This window comes from Pyrus communis, chromosome 6 (assembly GCF_963583255.1).
Source record: "Pyrus communis chromosome 6, drPyrComm1.1, whole genome shotgun sequence".
Classification (NCBI taxonomy): Eukaryota; Viridiplantae; Streptophyta; class Magnoliopsida; order Rosales; family Rosaceae; genus Pyrus; species Pyrus communis.
In genome coordinates this window covers 24,060,656-24,079,851 of record NC_084808.1, presented here as the reverse complement: position 1 = coordinate 24,079,851, position 19,196 = coordinate 24,060,656, and the positions used below count along the sequence as shown (strand labels likewise).

General features: G+C 34.1%; 2 protein-coding genes across 2 annotated transcripts; both read right to left on the bottom strand.

Annotated features, from left to right (window-relative positions):
- Positions 1-885: 885 nt before the first annotated feature.
- On the bottom strand, positions 886-2,202 carry LOC137736656 (ethylene-responsive transcription factor ESR1-like). The gene has a single exon (XM_068475891.1). It carries the CDS (start codon positions 2,200-2,202, stop codon positions 904-906), a length of 1,299 nt encoding a protein of 432 aa, XP_068331992.1. The 3' UTR covers positions 886-903.
- Positions 2,203-15,384: 13,182 nt separating this feature from the next.
- Positions 15,385-18,611, bottom strand: LOC137737960 (non-functional NADPH-dependent codeinone reductase 2-like). Its single transcript, XM_068477550.1, has 4 exons — positions 18,242-18,611; positions 17,151-17,388; positions 16,861-17,040; positions 15,385-15,833 (listed from the first exon to the last, which is right to left on the bottom strand). The coding sequence occupies exons 1-4, from the start codon at positions 18,565-18,567 to the stop codon at positions 15,603-15,605; spliced, it is 975 nt and encodes a 324-aa protein (XP_068333651.1). The 5' UTR covers positions 18,568-18,611; the 3' UTR covers positions 15,385-15,602.
- Between the last annotated feature and the right edge of the window lie 585 nt (positions 18,612-19,196).

Below are 19,196 nucleotides of genomic sequence, written 5' to 3'. Positions count from 1 at the left end.
CTTCTGCCCTCAAAACTCGTGGTATCTTTGTGTCCTATCTTATTTGTTGACACTTTGTCATTCATTTAAAATTTACTTAACAGTGTCAACTCTTCAAATTATTTCATGAATAAAAATTTAAAAACTTAAGATAAATAAAGTTAAAAGAACATGTTTCACTTAAGTAGATAAGTCACCAAGATCACGTAGAATTTTAGATGTAGAATATTTGAACTCAACGTATTTATGCCCCTAACTTACAAGGGAGGTGTTCTATTTAGCTAAGCAAGGCAAATGCAACTTCACTTATTATTTTTTTTCAGACGATTCAATCTTTGGAACAGAGTGAAGAACAAACTGTTTCTACTTCATTTTCTCCAATTTTCACTCTTAATTTTTATTTTATTTTCGCTTGCTGAGTTCAAGAATATTGGATTTGGAGCTCATTGAATATATAGGTATCAACAATACAAGAATAATGAAGACAGCCGAAAAGTCCAATGATGGCCTTACAAGTTCCGAGATTTCAATGTCAACCATATCACTCTAAGGCCAACTGAACAGACCGAACAGTTGGTGTCACAGTTCTGAAAAACAAAAGCAAAATTAAACGAGACAAATTTCCAAAACTAAAATAAAATAAAACATAAAAAGAAACCCAGAATTTGCATAATGTAATCAAAATACGATAACAATTCAGATATTTTTCTCTCTTCCTGTCTGTTCCTCACTAAAAACTAAGCAGCGGAAACAGTTTCCGCTAACCTTCTTTAAAATAAAACAAAAACAGAAACCCTAATTTTAGTTGGGAAGAAAAATAGAAAGTTGCATGCAAACTGGTTACATCCATACCCTTCTTTTTTCTAGCTATCTTAAGCTACCTTATCATATGGGAACATTTTGCAGGAAACTATATAGGAATTATTAGTTTTGGACCCTGGCTGCAAACTCACCCATAACCTCAGGGTACTGAAACATGTTATCCACTCCCATGGAGTGATCTGAGCCGCCGCCCAACGGCGCGTGATCGTTGTAAAACGGTACTGCCTGTGGATGTGACACTAGCTGTTGTTGATGATGATGATCCATTAATTCGTTGAAACTACATCCTTCCAGCTTCTGCGGCTGAGGCAGCGGCAGCAGCTCTTGGAAACTGTAACAAACATTTACCTGACGGTGATCGTCTTTTGAGTACCCTCCAACGGACCTTGTCGAAGACCCATCAAAGCTAGGTGTCTGAGCTGCACTGGAAGGATGGGCGTAGTCGTCAGTCCATTTGGGAACATCATTTGATAGTTTCTTGGAGGTGGGTTTTGAGAAGAAGCGGTCGATCACCTCTTCTAGAAACCCGGAATGGGACGGCTCCGTGGGGAAGAAGTCGGAGGAGTAGTGTTGATCGTCGTTGGAGGTGGGTTTTGTGGGAGGAGGTGAAGTAATATCCATGAAGGGAAGAGTTGTAGTAGTAGAAGTAGGAGTAGTAGCCATGGAAGAAGAAGAACCAGTAGTGAAATTAGTACTTCCGGAGATGTTGGCTTCATGGCGTGGACCAGAAGAGGGGTGGTTGACCAAAGAAGCTGAAGAACAAGAAGTAGAAGAAGAGCCGTTTATCTTGTACGGAAACTGGTTATTGTAAACGGGAGATGGGCTTTGTGAGGGATTTATGAAATTCCGGAGGAAAAGCATGTTGAAAGAAGAAGTTGCAGCAGCAGTAGTAGCGCCACCGTAGCCGTCGTTCTGATTAGGAGATGGGTATTGCAAAAAGGGTACAGAATTCCAACTAGGAGAGTAGTTAGCGCCGCCGTAACCATTACGGGTTTTAGCAGACGGGTGAGAGTGCATGTGGTAGCTGAAAGGAGGGAAGGGGTGATCGGCGACGACATCGGTAGGCGGGGAAGGAGGATAGACGAAGTTGGTCCGAGCCTTGACGCCGCGCATGGCACGAGCGGCGCAGTCGTAGGCGCAGGCGGCTTCCTCTGCCGTGTCGAAGGTCCCCAGCCAACGCCGGTCTTTGGACAGCGGGTCCCGGATCTCCGCTGCGTAACGACCCCACGGCCTGCGTCGCACGCCGCGGTATCTCATTGTACCCGAGGAAGCGGCTGTCGCAGTGTCTCTCAGCGAGCGCTTACTGGTGGCGGCAGTCGTTGACTTCCTTTGCTCTTTAGTGATCGGGTCGGGTTCAGAAGAGTGAGTGAATTCGTCCATCCTTCTGATTGCTTCTTCCATTTTTGTTGTGCGAGAGATAAAAGGGTATCTGTGATATTATGTGCGTTGGGTTTGTTGATGATGATGATGAGTAGGAAGACAGTTGTGGGAGGTGTATTTATAGCTGGATATCCATTAAGGAGCTGGAAAGTGACTGATTTTTAATTTTCTTTCAATTCTAGGCATGTAGAAATTTTTATGGAGTATTTGAGTCTAAATCACACGATGTACTATTTAACGTTTTATAATAAGATGGTGCTACTCGAGCACTATTTTTTTTTTTATCTTTTACATTTTTTTTTATTTTTAAATTTTTTTGTTCATTGAACTTTTTCAATTTATTCAATCTAACAGTCTGTTAAATTTTGAAAATAATGTTTAGTGTTGTAAATACTTCATACATTAAAAGTTGTTTGCATGTATATGGTGGTGGAAATGTGACACAAAATTCGAAAAAGGAGAATCATCAGGGTTGGTTTGAATTTTTCAGAGTAAAATTCTAACGACTATGATGTGTTCCACTGGCCCAACCGTCTCTGACGCAGAGGTCGTGGTCATTTCCTCCATCTTTGTTCATATTTTCAACCCAGAAGTTGTTGGATGAAAATCGGCGTAAGAGAACGAACCACCTACAGTTTGCTTAGACAAATTGCCACTAACATAGAACATATGAAACTAGTTTTCCTAAAGAAAAATTACATGTGGATTAGAGTACCCTAAACCCTAGTTTAATTCTTGAGTGTAATATATGAATTTCATGAATTTTTTTTTATAACGTATAAAGGTGTCACAATTGTTAACTCATATTAGTTCAATAAAAATACGTTTTAAAATCAAATTCAAACAGCTTGATTTGTGTATACGAGATGCAAATTCACTTGCACTACTATAAAATTTCTAAAACATCATTTTGATTAGAGAAAATTGAAGTATTGGTTCCTAAACCTTGACTGAATAGGAACTTTTCTCTATAAAAATGTAGAGCAGTGATCCTTTTTAGTAACTCCCCTACAACATTTGTCTCTTATTTATCATATTATTTAATATAAGCATTGTTTCATATATAACACATTAAGAAATAACATTCACGAATATTTAATTCATAAGTGATGTTCCAGTTGAACCAAAGTTCAAACACCATGCTTCAATATTTCTCATTTCATTTTATAAATTTTCAAGAAATAATTTTAATTTTTTTTGTTAAGGAGTTTTACCGGCATGATAAATAATACAAAAAATTATTTTCTCTACATATTCTTGTTACGCATGGACATTTCCTTTGACAGCTGAGAGTAACATGCGGAGAAAAATTTTATTATGATCGAAACATGTTTTTATAAAAGTAAAGTGATGAGAAATTTTATTTTTTAAGTTATTAACTTTTTAACATACATATCCTGGAATTTGTATAATAACACATAATAAGAATATGATTTGATATTTATCGGTTTTCAAATTAATATTTGAAACTTATCACATCAGCTATTAAATTAATATTTTATATTTATCTTTTGATCTTAGGTGACAGAAAAAAAAAAAGGGAAAGTAAGAATACGATTGATGTTGATTGTATATTAATGATATTGCCGTAAATTACAGGTTGCTTTTCAATCTCAACTCTTTTATTTTAATTTCCACTTAAAAAACTGGAACACTAGTAACACGAAGAAAAGCAAAGAACCAAACGAAACCACATTTCCGGAAATGGCAACAGGCAATGAAACTATGAAAGAGCCTGGAGTCCTGGACAAGCATATAAAAGTAGCTGCTGCTACCGTCTAATTTTTTAATAAATTAAGAAATATAAATTATAGCCATAGGGAGTTGGAGAAGAAAAACAATAATTTATATAAAACTGTTTCATAGTCAAAGTGGTATTTCAATTTAATAATATAATTTAATTCATGTTAAAAAGATTATCTATGTGAATTATATTTTATAAATCGTCATATCTTAAGTTTATAAAATATAATCTAAAAACATGAATTATATATATATATATACATATATATATTTATATGTATTTACATTATTGAAATTATACCCCACGTGAAGGGTGAGACCGATACGCGCAAAGGTGGTCTATAGAACCAAGAGTTCTTTCTCTACTTCCTTCTTTGTCCGTTGTGATTAACATTCGGAATGAATACATTGGCGGCGCTCAGAAGTTGTTCCTCCTACTTTGGTTTTTGTTATTTTTTATTGGTTTCATGCATGTTGGCAAAATTTTCCATATTTACAGTTCCAAACTTTCAATGGCTTCGCCGGTTTTTTGCATTAGCGTGATGAGTTAGGGTTTGAAAACCAAGGATTTAATGGTCACATGGACTTGTCTGATTTAAAGTTAGGGTGTTTTTAGGTTCTTTATAAAAGGGTTTTTGTTATTAGAGTATTTTTACCCATGTTAAATTAATATGTCTAGATTTCAAATCCAATTAAAACGACACCTCCACCAATTTTGGGGTCATCAAGGCTAACCAGCCATGGCTGGCGCCATGTTGATTTTAAGTCCAAGTCCAAATCCAGGGCATTGACGTCAGCGGGTCCACATTAAATTTTTATTTTTATTTTTATTTTTTTTGCACCAAGCATGCGCTACACGCGCCCACCTACGAGAATGGCCCGACAAAAACTAACGTTTGAAGCCTGCCACAATAGTCGGTTGGGCATCCAATGGTCACTAGTACGTGGCCACATCTCAGATGTCCATTTCAAATTCTTACTTTTAATCCAATGATTCTTACAATAATTGTAGTCACCTATTCTAAATTAATTTCATTTGTTCAATAATTTACTAAATAATTGAATTGTACATTAAAAATAAATAACTCTTCTGAATAGTAACATTCATAAGTCATCCAAATTCACGTGGAAATGCTCTTAGGCCTTCTTTTATTAAGTTTTGTTTTATTATTAGGTTCTGTTTGGTTGTGAGATGGAGACTAAGGGTGTGTTTGTTTGGCTGGACTAAGGAAAGGAGGTTAAATGTCTACCAATCTAATGCTCTTCTTAATTATCTTTATTCTATTTACCTTAATTCATTATTTACAAGTCTTTGCCCTAGCTTAAAAACGAGTATACATCTTTGTTACACGTGTGTATGCTTCATTTTAAGGAAAATACTTGTGTCTATTCATGTCCATCTTTTTGTTTGTTCAGTCGTGATTGACGTAGTTTAATTGTACAATTGTTATAGCTGATAACGTTCATTGTCTTCATCATCATTCAAAGATATTCTCTGCCAAACAAAAAAAATCAATCAATTTAGCAGTCGTTTGTATAATATGACCCTTTAATCTAATGATCAACCGTTGAATACATAGATGAACAAGGTGTACAAAAGGTGAATGCAAATATATTGTCCTCAATTTAATTTCACAAATGCAATAAACAAAATATTTCATTTAATAACCATTATTTAATAAGACAAACTAATGAAAATGACTTAAAAACTTTGAGTTTTAACGATAAGGACAAAATAAAATGTGAAGTGAATAGTACCAGGATTGACTTTTTAGTATAAAAATATAATTTTTTGTTAAAGTAAACAGGACCAGAAACTTTTTGTTAAAATTCCCTATTTAATATCATATACACAAGTTCTTATGTAGAGAACAAATAAACGTGTCTAGAAACGAGTAACATTATATGAGAAGTTGTTCATTTATTTAATATATATGAATGACTAAACGGTCGTAAGTTTGTTTGAGTCTTTTACACACACAACTTTAAATAATTTTTAGCAAAATAAAATATTTGAATTATGATATTTGCGTGAGTGAAATACATTAATCAGACAATGAGGTGCCCCGTGGAATGGACACAAGTATTATCCAACCAAAAAAATATTCACAGATACGGTACAACTTCTTCCTTCCCAATGTAACTAATTGGGCATGTTCCGTCCAAGATCATACGAGCCCTTATGTTTTTAACCAAACAAGGGATATCCTAGAACACCAAAAGAAATGAGGCAGGGACAAAGGGCACCAAACAACCCGTTAGTTTCAAAAGGAAACCTTAGGGTTTAGCCAAGAGAATCCATTGAGAAAGTACCCAGTTCATGCTCTCAGCAAGTTTGGCAAACTTTTAATTAATCCGGTACCAATAATTGGAATATAGGTTGAGATATTTAATTTCAATATCAGTTAGGGGAGAGAGAATTTCCCAGCATAGTGGACTGTTCAGGACCGACCTAGTTATATATCTAATCAAGTAATCAACTCTGATTATTGCACTCATTGCCGTATATTACAGATAGGGATGCTGTTCTATATGAACCACAACAGTGTGTAACAGTACAAGGTTGTTTTTGTACAATAAATGAGAAAATAAACTAGTTTTTATCAAATGATACACTATAGAATTAAAAATAAAGTAAGAATTTTAATCAAGAAAAATGATAGAATTAAAATTAAGAAAGTGAACTATTATTGACATTTCAAAAATTTTAATTGTTCACTTGTCACAAGTATATTTTTCTTTATAAATATAAAAATTTGGAGTGCACAATAAAAATTTTAAAATACCAGTAAGAATTTTCTCAAGAAATAACTTTTATAAGTTTTTTTTTACTGACATTTTCTAAAAGTGAATGTGTTCTAAACTTTTCGGATAGCTCGAAGAGTGTAAGGCCATCTCCAACCAAAGGGTTCAGAGGACCAGATGACTAAAAATAACCCGAAACCGTCTCCAACCGAGGGTTAGGCCAAATGGCTCATGGGCCCTATGGGACAAAAAAGGACCAAAGGGCAACCTAGCCAGCAAGCCAGCCTCGGGACAGGGCACAAATTTGAATGCAACAGCTAGCCGTCGTATTTGGTTTTTTTTTTTTTTTTTTCTTTTTTTTACAAATTTTTTTTTAAATTCTATTTTTTTTCCTATAACTTCCTAAGTCATTAAACAACATTAAGTAACATGAAACAACATTAAACAATGTTAAACAACATTAAACAACATAAAAATATACAACATAAAAAAAAAACATTTAACAACATGAAACTTAAACACATACTCTATGCTTCTTTTTAAATTTAATTTGTAGTTTTTAAATTTAAGTTTTTGTAGTTTTTAAATTTAAGTTGTTGTAGTTTTTAAATTTAAATAATAAATTATGTTTGGCCATTTGACCCTCGATTGGAAATGATTTTTTGTCACAGAGCTATATTTGGCCTTATGGCCCTTTGATCATCGGTTAGAGATGGTAAGAAATATAGTCTTGCATTGTTTATTAAAATATTAATTTCTTGGAAGGTCAGAGGGCTAAAATGAGCACTCTGACCCTCATTCGGTTGGAGATAGCCTAAACCAAACAAGAATCAGTTTTGACCAAATGTCTTATTGATCCCAAGTATGTTTGGTCTCTAGTATGTTTCTCCAAAACTTTAGTCTCAAGCTTTGTTTATCAGAAACTTTGTTTACGTGTTTCTTTTATATAATATATATTTAGGATTTAGGATATTTTTAAAACTTTATTAGTTTTAATCACTATCCTTATCCTAAAAAATATCATGAATCACACTACCTGAGTGACTGTATGAATGTATCTACATCTATCTTGTTCATGTCAAACCAGGATGCACGTCTGTCTTGTATAATGATCTCGCAAGTCGCAAGCAAAGATTATCACTCTTTAAATTCATATACGGTATGATCATCTGAACATGTTATCTCATGCAATGCTAATAAATATCTGAGATTTTATCCAAAATACTGGTAGCTCCCTGTTTTAGACGGTCACTTCAGGGTACGTGACTAAAATATTATATACCCTAGCTAGCATATCATATGTGCATTGCCACATGAACACCGACACAAAAGAAAATAATATTAGCAGTAGTACAGGAGAGAGAGAGAGAGAGAGAGAGAGAGAGAGAGGAGAGAGGTTTCAGAGAGCGAGTAAACGACGGTGAATAGTATTTCCTAACCAGAAAGAAAAGGAGGGGAGCAGCAAAGATTTTAACGACAAGGAGATCGAAGGCTGTCAGTCAAAAGGGGCAATAGAATCAATGGAAAGTAATTTGGGCAGCTTTTTTTCTTTTTGTTTGCAGTTGGATGATGGGAAATGAGAAGGTCAGAGACTTTATGACCTTTTTCTTCTTCCATATATTATCGAATCTTAAAATATTACTACAAAATGTTTTATAAATTGAGCTTCTCAATAATCAAGATTTTGCTGGTTGTAGTTGTGGTCGACTTGGAGTGGTAAGGAATGTCTTGAAATTCATTTTATTATAAATAAAATTTACAAATTAAATGATGTATCATTAATAATAATGAACATTTTTATCAACGTTTAAGTAATAATTCAACCATTAACTTTCATGTCATTTAATTTACAAAATTTTATTTACAAATTTAGTTTCCTTAATATTACTGTTCACCAAATATATCATCCTCCCATTCTTTACTTCTTTTAATTATTTACTCAGAAAAACTTTTACTGCTTAGCTTGTTTTCGGGAAAATGTTTAATGATATTCATTAGATATAGATGAGCAAATACGTGAGAAAAATGAGGATATACAAGAAATGTATAAAAAAAATGTACACAGAATGAAACTTAAAATCTGAAAAATACTTATGATTTATAAAACGAACACTATGTTTTAAGAATGAATGAACAGTGAGATTAAGCAACACTACGAAAGACCCTTCTGTATGTGTGATCTAGCTAGAATGTTTTGTTGTTGGATGGAATTCTACATCACATCTCTTGATGAGCAGTCTTGAAGGTGGGGTGTGGGAGGCCGTAAACATGAACACGAACAGCAAAACATGAAAAATATTACATCAATTCCAAGAGCTTCGAACCATAGAAAACACAACCACCCACGCCCACCTGCCCTGCCCTCCAGAAAAAGGGCAAAAAAAATGGGAGAGACAGTTTATGCCCCTGAGAATAAATAATGAAGTGAATAATTAATGACATAGGCTACAGCTTTTAACGGTTCTCCACTGTTGGGAGCACTGGGTACGTCTGTATCAGAAGGAACAGGAAGGGAAAAGCGCAGGGGATCCCAGCACGGCACAGCACAGTGCCATTCTGTGATCATCTCATGGCTTTCCTTAAAAATCAGCTGGGTTCAGGGTTCGTGTTACAGGCTACAGCAAGCAAAAGCGTGCATGCATGCATATCCCCCATCCAAATTTTGCTTGTTTACGTGTTTTACTACCGAGACTGCTCCAAGTCCACTATTTTATATCTTCTGCTCCTTGCTTTTGGTGATGTTACTTTGCGAATGCCATTAACATTCTCATTTTATATTATCAAACTCTCATTCAGTAATATTCTGTCACTACTTTTCTTTGGTCGCCATCTTTCCGGCATACTTTGGTTTGGATGCAATTCAATTACTCAAGATATAGCAACAGATACGAAACTGGTAAATTAAAGTACCATTAACCCTACAAATTTAAACCTAAACCTAGCTAGCAGCAAATGCATACAATAAATTACGACGAAATATCAAAATGAGATTAGTCTCCTCGTTTAGGTCAACTACTTCAATGTATTTTAATCAAAGCTGTGGAGTGTGGACCAACCAATGTATTTTAATCAAACTTCGATAATAAATTTCCCCCTCGTTTTATTAAGCCACTAATACTTCCCCTCTTTCTTTAAGAAATTAGGTTTTCGCCTGTTTTTTATTTTATTTTATTAATTGAAATCTTATTAATTTTCAATTTTTGATCAATTCATTTGATTTTTATCCATGTCAATTTCAATAATCTTAAATTTACATGTTAGGATATTTAAATTTTATAATTAAAAGCTGACATGTAAATTTATTATTATTGAAATTATTTAATCATTTCCAAAACGTAACATATGGTATATTTATATTTATGGTTAAATTTTCCATCAAATATTTTTATTTCTAATTTATACTCATTTTTTAATTTGCAACTATTTTTTAATTTGTTTCCGCTTTATTTTTAATTTTTATTTGTATCCATATATTTAAATTCTTTTTGTGCCTATATTTTTAAAATTTTATTTGTATCCTTAATTTTTTTAAGTTTTTATTTTTATTTTTTGAACAAACGATATTATTTATACTAAGTGGGTGGGAATGAGCTAAGCCTCATGTGGTTCAATTCGCATTTGACGAGAATTGAGCCTAAAACATATTACTTACAAGTGAAGCGAAATATCACTAGACTGTAATGTAAGTGGATTAAGTCTTTTCCTTGAACTAATAATTTTAAATTCTGATACGTACCCTAAATTAGGTCGCGGGTACATTTTGTGGGTACTTAACATTTTTTTCCTTTCTATATTGAGATTGGTACATTTTTCTTTTTTGAACAAAACTGAGATTGCTATATTCTTTTGACATGGAGAATGTCTATGTGTGGCTACATTTTTTGACATTGAGACCAATAAGTTTTCAGTTATAAAACAATAATGGCTAGAGAACGCGGGCATCTAAAGCCTCATTTTTTCTTTTACTTGAAACAATATATTGTTAAGTTGTTGCTAGCCACTATTTCTGAAATTCTGCAATTGATTGGGTTGCATCGCAATATAAAAGAGGAATGTGTCCAGACGTTTCGCTTGACACCATCCCCTCCCCCTCTAGTTCATTGCTTGTCCATTGATGTTTGCCCTTGTTCTCATTATCCCCATCCCCTAGTCCACTTCTTGTCCATTGATGTTCTCCTTGTCCTCATTAGATCTTACTACGAGTCATCTTACCGTCTATTCTCCCTATACCAATCCCATCTCGATCCGCCGCGAAACGGCTTAGTTTTTAAGCTTGCTTTTCACCTCCTCTGAAGGGTTATGGTTAGCTGTTGCCGCCCTAAGCTATTCTGTACTTAACGCCAGGTTTGGTCCCCTTGATGAATTTTCAAAGTTCTTTCGGAAAAAAAATTGACCAACTCGGTTGGAGATCCATGATTAACCTATTGGAATTTGACTACTGCCTAATTTTACGTCATTGGGTTTTTTATTTATGACGTACTGTCTCCTAATTACGGTACTAATGCATTCTTAAGTTGCATATCTGATTTGGAGTTTTGAGATTGAACCAATGCTCACAAGTGGTGATTTCTCAGTAACTTTGTCCAAATAATGAAACATGCAATACAATGTTGTTTATTTTTTTTATTTATTTACAAATTATAAGTACAAATCAATTAGTAATATGAATAGTAGTCCAACCTATTATAAGTACATGCAAGGTTTCCTCGCTTATTAATGTGGAATTCATTTTCAAAACGCTTTCTCATGTGTGGGAAATTTTTAAGCCTAACACGTAGATAACACAAGTAGGGTGACATGGAACACGTGTGGCCGTTAGGCTTACACGTGAGATAACCTGCTATGATGCTATGAAGAAAGTTATGATTCCACCATAAAATCATTTGGCAGTATGAAGAGTAGCTCAACCTTTTATAAGTACATACAAAGTCTCTCCTCTCGTCAATGTATGATTCATTCTCAACACAAGCTATATTAAGGAAGATTCAAAACTAATTATAAAGAATGCTAAACACTGTTCTAACTAACTTAAATAAACTAAAAGTTCATTTAAAAAATATTTTTAAATGACTAAAAGCATTTTAAAGTAAAATATTTTTGAAACAAATTTTTAATAATAATGCAAGTTAATCATATAGATTAATGTGCAATTAAACACCTGCCGAACATGCCCAAGTCTAGGGAACTTTTGATCGTACACACCAGTTGTACCAATTGGGGTAGATGTAACTAGTATTGCAATTAAACAGTAGTGCAATTAACTTTTCTCTTTAGAGAAATTTTTCGTCATGATCATAACATGAATGATATATCACGTGTTTTTATATAAATAGTAGAAACTTTTAATATTCAAGTTATTAACTTTTTAAAACATATATTCCAGTCACACTGAGAAATCTCTCTTCCCTTTTAGATAGAACAAGTATTTACACTTGTATGAAGATCGATATAAATGCAAGACTGAAAATTTAACAGACTATCTGATCTAATTGTCCCCTAATTTGATCGCTCCACAGTAATTTTCTTCAAATTTAAACTTACACAAATATAGCAAAAGTAGTTTGAATTTTTTTTGCCCAAAAAGCACTTTATACTTATACGGCCTAGCTTTTACTCCTAAAAGGTCCATGGCATTTTATGAAGTATAAATGCAACCATTATCACAAAATATAATAGGTCAAGGACTCCACTAAAATTAGCGAAATAGACCGAAATAATTATTTTTGAAATTTTAATTAATAGAAATGATCGATTTTTCAGTATGTAGCTGTTATGTCGCAAATAAATCAATGTTTTATCCTCAATGTTTAACCTTTTTTTATTATTTTAGCCGAATTCTTTTAAAATAAACAAAAATAAGGTTGCTCTATATTTTAAGACATTTTTATCGTTTTAGTTTAAAGCCATTTATTAAAAAAAAAAAAAAAAAAAAAAAAAAAAAAAAAACAGAGAATCAGAGAAGCACCTAATAATATTTCTGTTTTAGGCAGCTTTGATAGAGCAGAATAACGATGCATGTGTAGTTTTTTAACTCAATGAGTTGTTTGAATCTTCAACTCGTGCTTTAAATCCAGTTCTGCATCCAGTAATTGAATTACTTCCCCGTCATGTACTGTATGTATCTTGAAGAACAAGAATAACTAGCAAGAAATTAAAAAAATAATCAAAGAAGATCATACACTTACTATGTATTTATATCATTCTTCTAATAAAATTAGAATCCACTAACACATGTGAGTCTCATCTCTATTAAAGATATGATATAAATGAATAGTATAAATATGTGATAAGAGTAGTATTTTTGTTGTATTTAATATCAAGCTTGTTTGCTATTTTATAGATGAGTCTGTCAAAAATGAAACTCTCTACAAACTCTCCGCAACCTTATGTATTTAATACAATATTTTATAATAAGGAAAACTAATGGAAAAAGATTTGAAAACTTTGAGTTTTAACGATAAGGACAAAATAAAGGGTAAAATGAATAGTACCATAATTGACTTTTTAGTGTAAAAATATGATTTTTCGTTAAAATGAACAATACCGGAAACCTTTCATTAAAATTCCATTTATAACATTAGTATGAAAACTAATGCTAAACTACGAAGTGGCATAGAATACATGAAAAAACATACTTTTAAAAAACCACATTTTATAATATTTCATTGTATACGATAAACGAACATAATTTACAAATCCTCGAGATTTTTACAAAAGTGATCCAGCGAGGATTCGGATTCTATAAGGAGAAGATGTGAGAAATTATTATAAATATTTTTATTTAAAATTAAACACAAATATTACTTGATAAAAACTAATAACACGATATATAATAAATGAACATAATTTGCAAATTCTCATAATCTTCACCAAAAGATCCGGAGAGGATCCTGTTGGCTCCTTATATACGGATCAGGATCCTCTTCTAATCTAAGGATGAGGATCCTCCTAACCAAGGAATGTGAGTCGTTGGATGAAAATCCAACAGTTATAATTATTATAACTTTAAAGAGACCCTCCTATTTGTAGCCGTTGGATGAAAATCCAACGGCCCATACTCCTTGATCAGGAGGATCCTCATCCTTAGATCAGGAAAGGATCCTAATCCCTTATATACTGGACCTGGATCCTGTCCTAAGCTAATGGAGAGGATCCTCCTCATCAATCATCGTGGGCAATTGAATTTTTATCCAACAGCTACAAATAGGGGATCTCTTTAAAGTTATAATGATTGTAGCCGTTAGATAAAAATCTAACGACCCACGATGATTGATGAAGAAAATCCTCTCTATTGGCTCAGGAGAGAATCCAAGTCCTTATATACTGCCATGATATTGCCTCTTGTAAATCACCAGCAATCATGCGCCACGGGTGCACCGATTGAACAATCATGCGTGCCTTTTCACACGCTAGCTACCAATAGCTGGAGTTGCTCCAAAAGAAGCCAACATGTAGCGTGGTAGGTAGGTAGTTCTAGTGCTAGTAGAGTACTCATCGTGCCCCTATTGTTCTTTATTAATATGGCGGCTGCATGCCCTGCACCTGCAGTAGTTGACCACTTATTTTTCAAAAATTTTTAGTACTCAAAGATGATTTTCACTAAACTAATTACAATTAGCTAACTTCCACTTTAGTAATTAGTTGATAATAATGTTGTCAGACTCATCGGCCATGCGGCTCATTAGTCATGAGAAGTGTCAAGGCTCCATGTTGTATGGATGGTATTATATGAAAAAGAGTTGCCTAGAATTTGAAGGGATAGGGGTGGTGCTACAGAGATCATTTTTTTTATATCATATTTACAAATAATATGATATAACAATTGATTGTTAAATTCTTTCTTAAATTATTAGAAAAGATATTTAAAAATCAATTATCACATCATTTGTTTTGCAAAATATAATTTAAAACGATGATTTTTATGACTAGAAAGAGGACAAGAGTGAATAATATTGTATGTATTCAAAAGACAGGACAACAAAGGGCAAAAGGCAAAGGACGTCGGAACTCAGAACTAAGTAAAGATTTGAGAGGTAAGGTAAGGTCTAGTGGTATTCTTTTTTACTTGTAAGTAAGAAGTCTTAGAGTTGATTTTCACCAAAGGAGAATTTGAACCACATTATTGCTAGCTCATTATGAGGCTAAGTTCACCCTTTTTTTTAGTATAAATAATATCGTTTGTTAAAAAAAAGTAAAGATTTGAGGGACATCCCAGGATGGGCAACGAGGTAGTGATCCGGTCCTGTAAACTACACAAATTAGGCCATGAAGAAAAGGAGCAATTCATGCGTACATAGGTTCCTCAAAGAAACTCGACCACAAATTTTAGGGTTGGTTTGGGTTTAAATGAAAGGAAAACTAATGAAAATGACTTGAAAACTTTGAATTTTAACGATAAAGGAAAAATAAAGGGTAAAGTGAATAGTACTAAGATTGACTTTTTAGTGTAAAAATATGATTTTTAGTTAAAATAAACAGTACAGGAAACTTTTCGTTAAAGTTCCCTTAAATCAATGGCTGACGATATTAAAACATTGAGGAATTTGAATATAGTTGGCCCAAAATGTACCGAGTATCAATATAGTTGTTATAAAGTTTGCGAAAGAAGTGGGCCTTCATCCCATAAAAAATATTTTCTCGAAACCAAGAAACTAAGGAGGATATGAAGTTGGCAAAAGTTTTGTAACGAATTACATAGTTCAACGACAGCGTAAAAAAGAAAAGAAAGGAATACATTTTGAAAAGAATGAAAGAGAATAATCCCATTACACAATATCCTCGCTGAAGAAAGTTGTGGTTCAGATTCTACAATCAATTGGTAATAATGGAAACGATACGAGTTTTTTTCTTATAATTATGATGTTGGAAAATCCTGCACATCCTCACTCGCGCTTTTATTTTGACGCAGACAAACACAACAAGGTGAGAAATGCTTAAATCTCTCCATCCCATAATTCTTCAACAGACTTGTATGGAGATGATCCATCGGTTGCAACCAGGTCTTCTCTAGGCAGCATCTTCTTCTGTGGGATTTTATTGATCTTGGCAAGATCATCTTCTGATAGCTCCCAGTCAAACACCTGCAGATTCTGCTTCAACCTCTCCTTGTTGTAGCTCTTCACAGCTAGTGTTGCCCCTATTTGGTATACCCATCTAATGCAAACCTGCCAAAATTTACCAAAAACTCACCAAGTTTCAGTCCATTGATTCACAAAATTGTAAACATATGAAAATTAATGGTGGGTACTAATCCTAATTTTGATTGAGAAATTGTTAATCACGTTTGTGTATGCTTATTTTTTCCTACTTCCTAGTTAGATATTCTCTTATGTAAACTACATAAACCACATGAATGTTGTGCAAACCACCATCAAATCTTACCCAATCGATATTTAGCGGCGAAGCTAGAAAGTGAGCTAACCATAGACATGACTAAGTAGTAGTGGATGCAGGCTATCCTCATTGCATCCCAACAATATCGTGCAACGCCAAATTTTTTTTTCTTTCAATATTTTCGATGAGGCATTTCATCGAACACTTAACCGACCCATACTATCGTGTGCTTAGTGTACATCCCCATTATTTAGTGCTCTTTAATTGTGTCTTTAGGTCAGTATTGTTATAGGCCAAACAAAGAGTAAATCAAATATGTATATGGTTGAGAGCTCAAATTTATAAGATTACTGGAAAAAGGGCTGGTTAATGAGTCCTTTTTTATTTTAAGAAAAAATGACTAACTTTAAACTTTATTAAAAATGGTGTCGTTTTGCTAAAAACATATACTTTTTTTCCTTAGTGGTCTTGGATGAGAATCGAGTGAGAGTTGTACTAGAAAAATATCGATGTTGTTTAGCTTCTATTGAACTCGTCTCTTTCACGAAAAATGAAGTGTAAATTTGTTGAACCCAAAAAAAATTGAGAGCCCCTGGCCCTTCATCAAATTCGCCCCTGCTGGCACCAGTTTAATCACTCAAGTCTAATACTGAGTTGGATTAGGCTCAATGAACGTATACACAGGCATCCAAATGCATGTAATTTTTATCTCAAATGGCATCAATGTTGTTTATAGAGTGCATAACTTGTATATTGTTGTGGTACTTTTCCGGATTAACCCCATTCACATTCATAACTTGTATCGAGCCACACAACCCCGACCCAAAATATCATCAAGAAAAAAAAATGTGACCGAACCTGAGCAACAGTCTTTCCCCGAGCCTCTGCTATATCCTGAAGCACTTTGCTTTCCAAAACATGATTGGTGCCCCAACTGGAACCAATTGCACCCAAAGGAGAGAATGCAGTCACCACTATACCATTGGCTTTGCAGAAGTCTCTCAGCTTCTTCTGTTGCCAGAATGGACTCAACTCAACCTATATTTACACATGCACACACACTAACACATTAAAGACTGAAAAAAGGGAAAAAAAATCAATTTTCAGACACAAATGAAGCAATTCAGTAGGTTGAAAAATGGACTTACTTGATTTACAGAGGGAGGAATGGAAGCAAAAGTGAGTAAATTTTCAATCTTTTTGCTAGAGAAGTTGCTGATTCCAATGGATTTGGTGAGGCCAAGTCTTTGAGATTCTTCCATGGCTGCCCACACACCTTTGAAGTCCATAGGCATAAGGTCTACTAATCGGTGCACCAATTCTCCTGGCTTGGCACTGATAGGCCAGTGAATCAGATACAAGTCAAGGTACTCCAATTGAAGATTCCTGCACATTATCATACAATCAAATCATCACCTAATAAACTCCATTTCGTCAAAGTGATGTCTTGAGAAGAAATTATTGTGTTCGAGAGTTAAACTAGGTGGACTGATCAACCTACTAACAAATAAACTAGTCTTTATATTGAGAAATACTTTAGGGCAACATGCCCCTTCTCTCCCAAAAGCGCACACGCTTTTTTAGTTAATTCGACCTAACGCGACAACTGAAGAAGGTTAAGATTCTACCATAAAATCAATTAACAATAAGGGGAGTAACTTAACCTCTTATAAGTCCTTGCATGGTTTGGTTCCTCACCAATGTGAGACTTTGTCCTCACATTCTCACACACCCTCTCACATGTGGTGAATTTTCAACCCTAACATGTGGACAACACAATCGGGGTGAAGTGAAGCACGTGTGGCCATTAAGCTTCACACGTAGGTTAACCTGCTCTGATGCAATGAAGAAATTGAGATTCTACTATAAAACCAATTAGCAATATGGGAGTAACTTAACCTCTTATAAACCTTTACATGATTTTGTCTCTCACCGATGTAGGACTTTGTCACATTCTCACAACAACTACTTATTGCAGAGTCCTAAAAATCTAAGATCTCTGGTCTACTTTCGGGTGGCACTTGGTCCAAGTACAAACTTTAGTGTAAGGGTTCCAAAATTCGACTGTTGGACACAAAAAATTTACCTACACATGGAATGCTAAGGTGACATTATTTTAAATCAATTATACTCTACAATGCACTTTAGCTTTTACTCGAAACAGTATACGATTAGTTTGAGATGCCGTCGCAGTCAGATATAGATAAGTAGTGATTTTCCATAACTACTTAGTACTTACTGAAGTGATTTCTTGATAGCAGGAATGACATGATCAGGGTGAGCATCATTGCTCCATAGCTTTGAAGTGATGAAGAGCTGGTCTCTGGAATCAACAAGGCCAAGTTCGAGAGCTTCCTTAATGGCTTCGCCCAGAGTCTGCTCGGAGCCATATATCGAAGCCGTATCAAAATGCCTGTAGCCGAGCTTGATGGCCTCAACCACTGCCATTTTCAACGTGTCAGGTTGTAAGTTGTCGGCCGCCGTGCCGAAGGCGAGCACGGGCATGCTCTTGGGGCCGGCGGAGGAGTCGAGCACCACTTCCGGGATTTGGGTTGCCGCTGCCATCTTTGAAAACTCAGAGTATTGAATTGAAGTTTGCTTGTTTGATTTTTAGTTCCAGGCGAAGTTTGCTTTTAAACCGCAAGATTTTCTGGTATTTTTGGGTCTGCAATCGTCATCGATTATGTAACTCTCAATCTGCAATCGTCATCGATTATGTAACTCTCAAACTCCCTTATTAATACTTCATTAGAAAACTGAATCGTCAACGATTATGTAACTCTCAAAGGGTAACCAAATTCCATTTGACTACTTTTTTTAATGTTAACGGTCGTTTTAGACCCTTAATATATAGGGTTAGTTACATAAACATTCCTTGAAGTTTATCAAGTTTTTACAAAACATCCTTATGTTTAAGACATTACACAACATTTTTTTTGGTTTTAATTCATTTTCATACAACACTTTAAGTCAAAATTTAGCTTATAAATACCCTTATTAATTACTTGAAACTAATAAAAAAACTTTATAATTATATAAAAAAATATAAAACATTAAACATTTAAAAAACAAGAAGAAGACCATGTGGACAAAACAAATTAAGAAAAAAACTTAATTATTACTTTGAAAATAATCTAAACTATCTATTAATAAAATTCTATTTGTCAGTTAAAACTCCATAAAATTACCATTCT

Coding starts and splice junctions, on each gene's coding strand:
- LOC137736656 (XM_068475891.1), bottom strand. CDS start 2,202: ATGGAAGAAGCAATCAGAAGGATGGACGAATTCACTCACTCTTCTGAA.
- LOC137737960 (XM_068477550.1), bottom strand. CDS start 18,567: ATGGCAGCGGCAACCCAAATCCCGGAAGTGGTGCTCGACTCCTCCGCC. Junction 17,389..18,241: donor GCTATCAAGAAATCACTTCA/GTAAGTACTAAG, acceptor GATAATGTGCAG/GAATCTTCAATTGGAGTACC. Junction 15,834..16,860: donor GGGGAAAGACTGTTGCTCAG/GTTCGGTCACAT, acceptor AAATTTTGGCAG/GTTTGCATTAGATGGGTATA.